Source organism: Macrosteles quadrilineatus, unplaced genomic scaffold (genome assembly GCF_028750875.1).
Source record: "Macrosteles quadrilineatus isolate MER2022 unplaced genomic scaffold, UCM_ALF_1.0 Scaffold_4__1_contigs__length_99947679, whole genome shotgun sequence".
Lineage (NCBI taxonomy): Eukaryota > Metazoa > Arthropoda > Insecta > Hemiptera > Cicadellidae > Macrosteles > Macrosteles quadrilineatus.
In genome coordinates, this window is record NW_026542597.1 from 33658014 (window position 1) to 33666906 (window position 8893).

Below are 8893 nucleotides of genomic sequence, written 5' to 3' on the forward strand. Positions count from 1 at the left end.
TAAACTTTGAATTTTGAGCAAAGTAAAATATGAAAATATGTCATCATATTTTTGCATCTTCATTTCACAGGATATAGTCACGTATTAAAAAATACATACAGGTAAAAGGTACATATCAAAGTGAGTTTTGACTAACATTCCTCAAGGCAATTACTTTTTGACTGTTTATAAATTAATACTTAGTTATAAAGCTTCCACGAAAGTAACATGTCCAAAGGGAATACACTGATTTGATACAAAGTCAGATTTGTCATGATATAAACGTTTTATTATTATTCCTCATATCCTAGCAGAGCACCCGTCCTTCGTACGGGGTTGGTATATAAGTATAAAATGCTTATTGCAGTTATACTCAAGCTTTGCGTTTGCAATGGGGGGAGGACACAGTTTGATAAAATTTGGTTCATAAATATACGGTTTGATATAGTATAACACATGTACCATTGTGTACTGTCTTTAAATGCCATATTTAATTGTAATATTTATCAGCTGACTTTTTGTTTGTTTTTGTTTATGTAATGAGTTTTTGGAAATTGGTATTAAAACAGGGTTGATCTTATCTTGGTTTTATTTTATCTTCAAACAACTTACAATGGCGACGAGGATGAGGAAGAACGGTAGAAAACATCAGGAACTAGAGGAGGAACGCATAGTGATACCGAACAAACCAATGTTTTGTTCTAATTTTGATAAATTCGATGAAGACAATGAGACATGGACATCCTACATGGTGAGAATAGATAATTTGTTTGACTTAAATGAAATCACATCAGAAGTAAAGAAGAAGCAGTATCTGATAAATTTGTTAACACCTAAAGTATTCCATGATCTAAGGATTAGCCTAAGCCCATCTAACACAGAAGATAAAAGTTACAATGAATTGTGTGAAACTTTACAAATATTACTTGAGCCTAAAGGTAGTATTATCGCGGAGCAACACAAATTCACTAAACGAGTCCAGAAACCTTGTGAATCTGTGGGTAGTTTTGCCAAAGACCTAAAAAACTTAGCTAGTAAATGTGATTTCAAATGTCCACAATGTTTCTCTTCGACAACTGACGTCCACTTGCGGCAGCAGTTTATTTCTGGGCTTCATGATGAAAAGTTGTTGTCAAGATTAATGAAAATTATTTCCAGAAAAGATTCTAAACAGAACAAGAATACGGTTAGGGACATATACAGGAGAAATGATTCGCCCCGTAGGTTTTGCAACAGTCAAAATTTGTTATAAAGATCAGATGTCTGTGGGCAACCTATACGTTATTCGGGGAAATGTAGACAGTGTATTTGGAAGGGAATGGTTGAAACTATTCAATATTGAGCTTCAGAAAGAGAATGACCACAGAACTAAGAAGGATGGAAACATAGTGGAATACAATAAGTCATTGACAGGAGGCCGGTACCACGATAGGAAGGGATTTAATCACCCGGCACTCAACCAGATATCCAAAGAGCCTGAGACTCGATTGGCCACCAAGAGACAGGCGAGAGATGAAGCTAGAGAAATCAGGACGAAGGAACTAGAAAGTCACCAGCTTTACAGCAAATATAACTTTAAAACCCACGATGTATACTCCACTCCAAATAGAGCTAGCTCTGCCACCAATAGTAGATCTCAGCTGTGCTCAAAGAACAGCTATAAATCGTCAAATTGTACTTCTGAGGATTCTATGGAGGAAGTCAACAGCATGCAAGTTGCCAGTATTGATCCAAGGGAATGTGAGGAGAAGTTCCGCAAAGCTGTGGTAACCAAAGCACATCTGGACAGTGTGAAGAAGGCTAGAGTAGAGTACCAGAGTGATATGTCCAAGGAAAAATACAAGGATTTTGAGAAACATCTTCAAGTGTTGAAAGAACACAAGGATACCAAACCTCTGAAGAAAGTTCAAGAACAACTAGGTGAAGAGCAGAAAACTCTAGAAGAACTAGAAGGTGTCCTACAACATAAATATGGGTCTGTAGATATTCGGTTGAAGCGAGTCCTAGAAGAATGTAATGGGTTGTTGGATGAGCTACGAGGACTCAAGTTAGAGTTAATGAAAGGGAGAGCTGCATGAGTTCTACACCGATGACAGGGACGATATACAACAAAATAATTAATAGAGCTCAGGTTAATTTTAAGGGGGAAGTGTTGTACTGTCTTTAAATGCCATATTTAATTGTAATATTTATCAGCTGACTTTTTGTTTGTTTTTGTTTATGTGATGAGTTTTTGGAAATTGGTATTAAAACAGGGTTGATCTTATCTTGGTTTTATTTTATCTTCAAACAACTTACAATGTACTGTCTTTAAATGCCATATTTAATTGTAATATTTATCAGCTGACTTTTTGTTTGTTTTTGTTTATGTGATGAGTTTTTGGAAATTGGTATTAAAAGACAGTACAACACATTGCCATAATGTTCTACCACTGCACCTAAACAATAGAAAAAAAATTATCAAACATTCGCACAATATCACAAATTATTCATTAAATTAAAAACTCAAACCTAACTGTAAACAATCTTACTTTGACAGTTCTCATTGTGTATCACAGCTTTTTGTTGCTGCTTAGTTCAAATTAATTTAGCTGTTGTCATATATGCAAAAACAAAATAATAATAGTGCTGCACCCTGTTGGGAAACCTCATAACTTTTTAATACTATTGTATATTATAGAACCAACTTATAAAGTTGAAACAGCTGACTAAATTTTTTAATTCCCTTTAAATATGAATACTCATAAGGTTAACATGGGGAACTACATAGCCACTGGGGCGGAGCCCACAAGGATTTTTGAGATAAAAATATGAATATATATTAATGAAAACTCATAATATGTTAATACAGGGTGTTTTTTTTTAACTTGCATCTTTATTCATGTAAAAATCGCAATAGATAGAAATATGTAGTTGGCGGGAATCATCTATTGACGTAGGGGGCACAATTTTTTTGAATTCAACGTTACATTCACATTCCCCCCCTTTCCCCCCCTGTCCCCAATTTATTTTTTTTTAAATAGCAAGGTACCCCTTGTGACATATCAAATAAAAGAGCATGAAAAAAGAAAACTTAAATTCGGCTCATGAATTTGTGAGATAATCCCCCCCTTTTCCCATACCCATAACTTGTTTTTTAATAGCAAGGTAACCACCCTTGTGACATATCAAATGAAAAATAAATTTCACCAAACATTTTCTTTTTTCATGCTCTTTCATTTTGATATATCACAAGGGGTACCTTCCTATTAAAAAAAATTAAGTTCCGGGGAGGGGGAGGGGGAAATATCTCGCAAATTTATGAACCGATTTTCAATTTTTTTCATCAAACATTTTCTTTTTTCATGCTCTTTCATTTGATATGTCACAAGGGGTACCTTGCTATTTAAAAAAAAATTGTTGGGGGCAGGGGGGGAAAGGGGGGGAATGTGAATGTAACGTAGAATTCAAAACAATTGGGCCCCCTACGTCAATAGATGATTCCCGAAAACTGCATATTTCTATCTATTGCGGTTTTTACATAAATAAAGATGCAAGTTTTAAAAAAAAACACCCTGTATATTATAATTAATTGTATAGAACTACTCTTGTCAAGAGTCTTCAGTTTAATTTATCTTGACTGCTTTCGTTGGTAAGATACATCAAAGCTATTGGCTGTCCTCAGCTAATTTCAAAACAAATCGATGTTTTAAATTATTATAGATTATTACCACCACAAACGTTATCAATTTAGTATTAATCATTTGAGGAGAATCGGGTAAAAATCCGATTTTGATTAAATTTTTGTATGTTGCCGTCAACACAATGGTACAACCCTCATTGCTGTAAAAATTACAATTCAAAAGTAATTGCAATACCCCCCCCCCCAATAAAATAGCCTAGTTATTCCCAATACCATAAGGGTTGTTGACTGGCCAATGGGATATAATATGTGTCAGAATACTGATACCATTTATTAGAATTTTAATAACTTGTAAAATATTAAAACTAGTTTATTTTAACGAATTACCTTTACACCAGCCTGAAAATTATAGCTGTTGCATAGGTTGAAAGTTAAAACCTTTTCCATCAAAATTATAAGTAGGCACAGTACATCGTAGAATGGTTATAAAAAGGTCATTATCTTATTGTTTATTGCAAATTACGACACTAAGTTTAGATTTCAAATGCTTTTTACGAGTTAGTTTGTTACTTTGTAGAATTTTATATGTGTGTAGGATTTTCAAAAAATAGTTTACTAACAACTATTAAACAAAAGTAACCTCTTAAATACGAGTATGATTAAGTCTATTTCAATAACATTACAAAATTCTTGTTTCAAAAGATATCCTGCGAGGTTTCAATAGAGTCTAACATACTGACAAAACATCTTGAAATGTTATATTAATAAAATATATTACTTATTAATATTCTAATATAAACCACAAAGAACGATGTAGGTACAAATATGTAATTCTGAAACAACATTATACATACACATGTGTTCAAATTATCAAAGCAACCCCCCAACGTGTCAAACATCAAACAGATGTAGTATTAACTTTTCCCGCCTCACGTCTTTAATAATCTTGTTGAGATGTTGGTTCAACAAACTCTGTAACTTAATGAGCTCAGCTTTTGTGTTTCGTGTTCTTTCGTAAATAGTGCGGATATTCTAAAGCGTAATGGTTCAAGTTTAAAGTAGTTGTAAAAATTATCATTTTACTTAATTTTTATAGCACATGTTAGAGATTTGATTACATTTAATAAAAAAAAAAAAAAACTTCGTATGGGATGAGTTTTTCTATAGTTATTGGAACAGTATTTGATGTAATGTATTACATCAGTATTTGATGTATGTAGCTTACAGTTATACAACTGTAACCACTATGTATTCGCTTACAGTTATACAATTGTAACCACTGTGTATTTGCTTACAGTTATACAACTGTAACCACTATGTATTCGCTTACAGTTATACAACTGTAACCACTATGTATTCACTTACAGTTATACAACTGTAACCACTATGTATTCGCTTACAGTTGTATAACTGTAACCACTATGTATTCACTTACAGTTATACAACTGTAACCACTATGTATTCGCTTACAGTTATACAACTGTAACCACTATGTATTCACTTACAGTTATACAACTGTAACCACTATGTATTCGCTTACAGTTGTATAACTGTAAGCGAATGCATAGTGGTAGTCATTATAAAATGCCTACATCTATGTATATGTAAGAATGCAAAATCGGTTAAAGAATATTTTAGTTGTTTATATTTATTTATAGTCTTTTTTCAAAACACTAGGAAACCTCTCGAATAAAAATATTTGGTTCACCTCAAGAGGAGAGACATTTCATAACAAGTCCGTTGGTTTGTGAACTGAAGTATCAAGTTGGAAAGGTTTAAGTGCAACAACCAAGTCGGTAAATTTCTATCACTTTGTACATTACCTCTTGTGCTTTATAATTTGTGTTTATAATACTTATCATTTAAGATAACAATTGTTTTGTTACCACATTGTTTAAAAGCAATACTGTTTTTCTTATCACTTTGATCTATTTATTGTTTTCTATATGCCTATTAGAACATAGTTTTGCTTTATAGAATCATTTTGTTTGATTGTCATAATCAATTTTTTTTCTTTGTATTGTGTTGTGGCTCGATTTTAACATGTTCTATGATTCTTTGTTTTGTTTAAATTTTTACGACGTAATTTCTTACCCATAAAGCTAATGTTAAAATTTAAAAGATTTATATTACTTTTAAATTATATAGGCATTATCAAAACTTGAAATTGGTTACGTCTAAACCATACAAACATTTGACAAAACAACATTGGTAAGTTTGCCTAAAATATGTTCAGCCGTTATTGAGTTTTAGTGTTATAAAGATTGCATTGAAGTTGATCCCAAAGAGCTTTGCTTCGCTCCGCTCGAATTTATTAAAACAGTGTTATTTTATTATATTGATTTATGTATTTCAAGGGGAACCCTTTTTTTATAGGTTTTTCTTTTATATTACAATACTAGGATGTGATAATTACTAAAATAAATATTGTTTATTCATGTGCTACAAAATGGTTCCATGGTACAAATGTTATGAGGAGTGATATACTAATAAAAAGACAAACATAATAATAAAATACCTCAACAACGTACTGTACAGAGTAACATATACAATGATATAGTAACATTTATAAACTCTGTGATCATGCAACAACAACAACAAGTAATAAATAGTTGCTAACCAAAATTAAATAAGATACACCTACTCAACGTTTACTGTAATTCACAAACTACAATGCTTAAAAATAAGAAAATAAATTTACAAAACTGTGTTTCATTTTGAAAACAGTTACGCTAAAAAGAAAGGACAAATACATAAAGGTAAAAGCTAACGATGACCAGTCAGCTAAACTGACAGAATCATTCACCAATGTCAGCTTATGTCATTAGCTAATCTGATTGCCGAATATGTCTTACTCTGCCAAATATTTAGAAAATCCTACCTCAATTAAGAAGTTTTGTGAATTTTCCATTAGGTTGTATTTTACATCAATCATTGACTCATAAAATATTTAGATTTTGGTCTAATTAGATCAATTCCATAATTATTTAAATGTGAAAACAATGCCATGAATTTTAAACTTTGTTTTTAATCTTGATGACTTACTGTGATTATGTTTTCAAAGTGTTTGGCCATCAAAGCTTAAAATATATTATTTAAGCCTGACGGGGTAGTAGACAATCAACATTTCTGTTTCTGCCTAATATGCGTTGTAAAATAGATTTAAAACGATGTTAATGCTTGAGAATATTTACGTAGTAAATACTAAAAGGTGTACTTAATTTCTATCTAAAGATTACATACCAAAAGAAATAAAAATTTCCAATTTTTATTATTTTATTTTTATTTATTTATTTAAAATACACTAACTTAAAAAGTTATTTTACAACACAAAGTCATCAATTTGACATTTAATTTACCAAGGGTGTATTGCAAGTACAGATGTCTTTAAATGTGTGAATCTGAATATATTTGCTTATAACTTATTGGTTCATCATTTTTTGGAATCTTAAAATATCTCATCTTTGTAATTAATGTTTACTATATAAAAATACGAAAATTTTAAGCTCAATTTTATTACTTACCCCGTACTACTATGTGGACTGATATTTTGAGTCGTGTATTGGAATAAATAACTCCCTTTCTTTGGCTATGAAAAAGCAAATGTTTAGTCTTAGTTATGCCTTTTGTTTGATTGCAATCAAATTTAATAATAACAAATGAGCAAACACGGCAAACACAAGCAAACACCAGTTTTGTCTGGTCAAGAAGAAAATTTTCCAATACTAAAAAGGTATTCCCTGCATATTTGTCCAAAGTGGCTCAACTACAGTTTGTCATATGTTGCCAACGACATGAACATGGCATTTTCAGAACAAATTGTAATAGCAGGAAACCTGTAGGACAAACACTCTAAGGCCACTAGGAAAAAATGTATAGAACAAATATTCGATATTTGTATATAAGACGAGTTAATTACATTAAAGCTACCTCAAAGCAGACGTTGCCGTATACAAATTTGTATACAAGCTAAGGAAGAAATCTTATTCCTAAAATTTTTTTCGGGGTTGTGTCACCTTAAAAAATAATTTATTTGTGTATTTTTACCCTATTCTCATATCAGCTCTTGGGGTTTAATTAAGATGTAATTTTGAATATATTTTTCTTGTTTTATATAGATTAAAATATTTCTTTTTCCCTAACATGGTTTTACACCCCTTTAATTTCTTTTTTTTTCATTTTATGGTTCCATCCACTAACAGTCCATACCAATACTTTTTAGCTAATTTCCCATATAGGGAATAAGCTATTACCGTAGGTCTCATCGTAAGACCTAGACCCGGGACCGATTTACTTTTTCGTTTTGAGGTCCCCAGAGACCAAAAACACCATCCGTTCAAATTCATATATATATATATATATATATATATATATATATATATATGTGTGTGTGTGTGTGTGTGTCCGTTAGCGCGATAACTCGAGCAAAAATGATCCGATTCTGATGAAATTTGGTACAAACGTGTAAACCTACGTTTATTTGAACGAGTTTGCGAACCAGCATAATCGGACCATGGGAACAGGGGTTTATGGGGGGTTTTATGGGGTAAAAATGGGTTTTTCCCATTTTTTACCCTAAAAACAAAAGATTTTGCAATTTCTTTCTCAACCATTTTGTAGAGCTTAAAAAAAGAAATAATTTAGTATATTGAAGCGCTGTTGTATGCCTAACGGTCACGGAGAAAATAAAAAAAAAGTGTAATTTAAAATTCCCATGTTATTCTTATGGAGAAAATGAAAACTGTTGTATTTTACTTGTTTATAGATATATTATATTGATAAAATTTGGCAAATTTATTTATTTCATCCTATACTATTGACATATGGTCAAAAAACACTTTTTACCTTTCCCATAGCAGCAAACCTAAGCACTTGTTAAATCTTATGTTATTTAAATTGGGAATAAATGTGTCTTATTTATGGAAATATTTTAGTAAAAATTTAAACAGACAAGTTGAAATTCGCTTAGTCTGCAGGTTTGCTGCGGCGGGGGTATTTATAATATAAATAAATATATAAGGAATCGTTAACATGTTTATTCTATTATATGTGTATGAGAAGTCCGCGAATACACTCACAGTATTCCATTCAACAAACAATGTCGGTCATATAAATCACATTACCAAGCTGGTAAGTAACCTCAGTTTGAAATATCTTCTGTGATATTATTGTGTGTTTTGATTTGTGAAGTTGTTAATTTTTTGTATTAATATATAATCAATTTTGTTATTGTTTACAATTAAATTCATATACTCATAACAGTTGTTAAAATTTGTGTGTTCGATTATTCTT

General features: G+C 31.4%; 1 protein-coding gene across 1 annotated transcript; it reads left to right on the plus strand.

Annotated features, from left to right (window-relative positions):
- Positions 1-1238: 1238 nt before the first annotated feature.
- Positions 1239-2057, plus strand: LOC128992836 (leucine-rich repeat flightless-interacting protein 2-like). The gene has a single exon (XM_054416580.1). It carries the CDS (start codon positions 1239-1241, stop codon positions 2055-2057), a length of 819 nt encoding a protein of 272 aa, XP_054272555.1.
- Positions 2058-8893: the final 6836 nt, after the last annotated feature.

Coding starts and splice junctions, on each gene's coding strand:
- LOC128992836 (XM_054416580.1), top strand. CDS start 1,239: ATGTCTGTGGGCAACCTATACGTTATTCGGGGAAATGTAGACAGTGTA.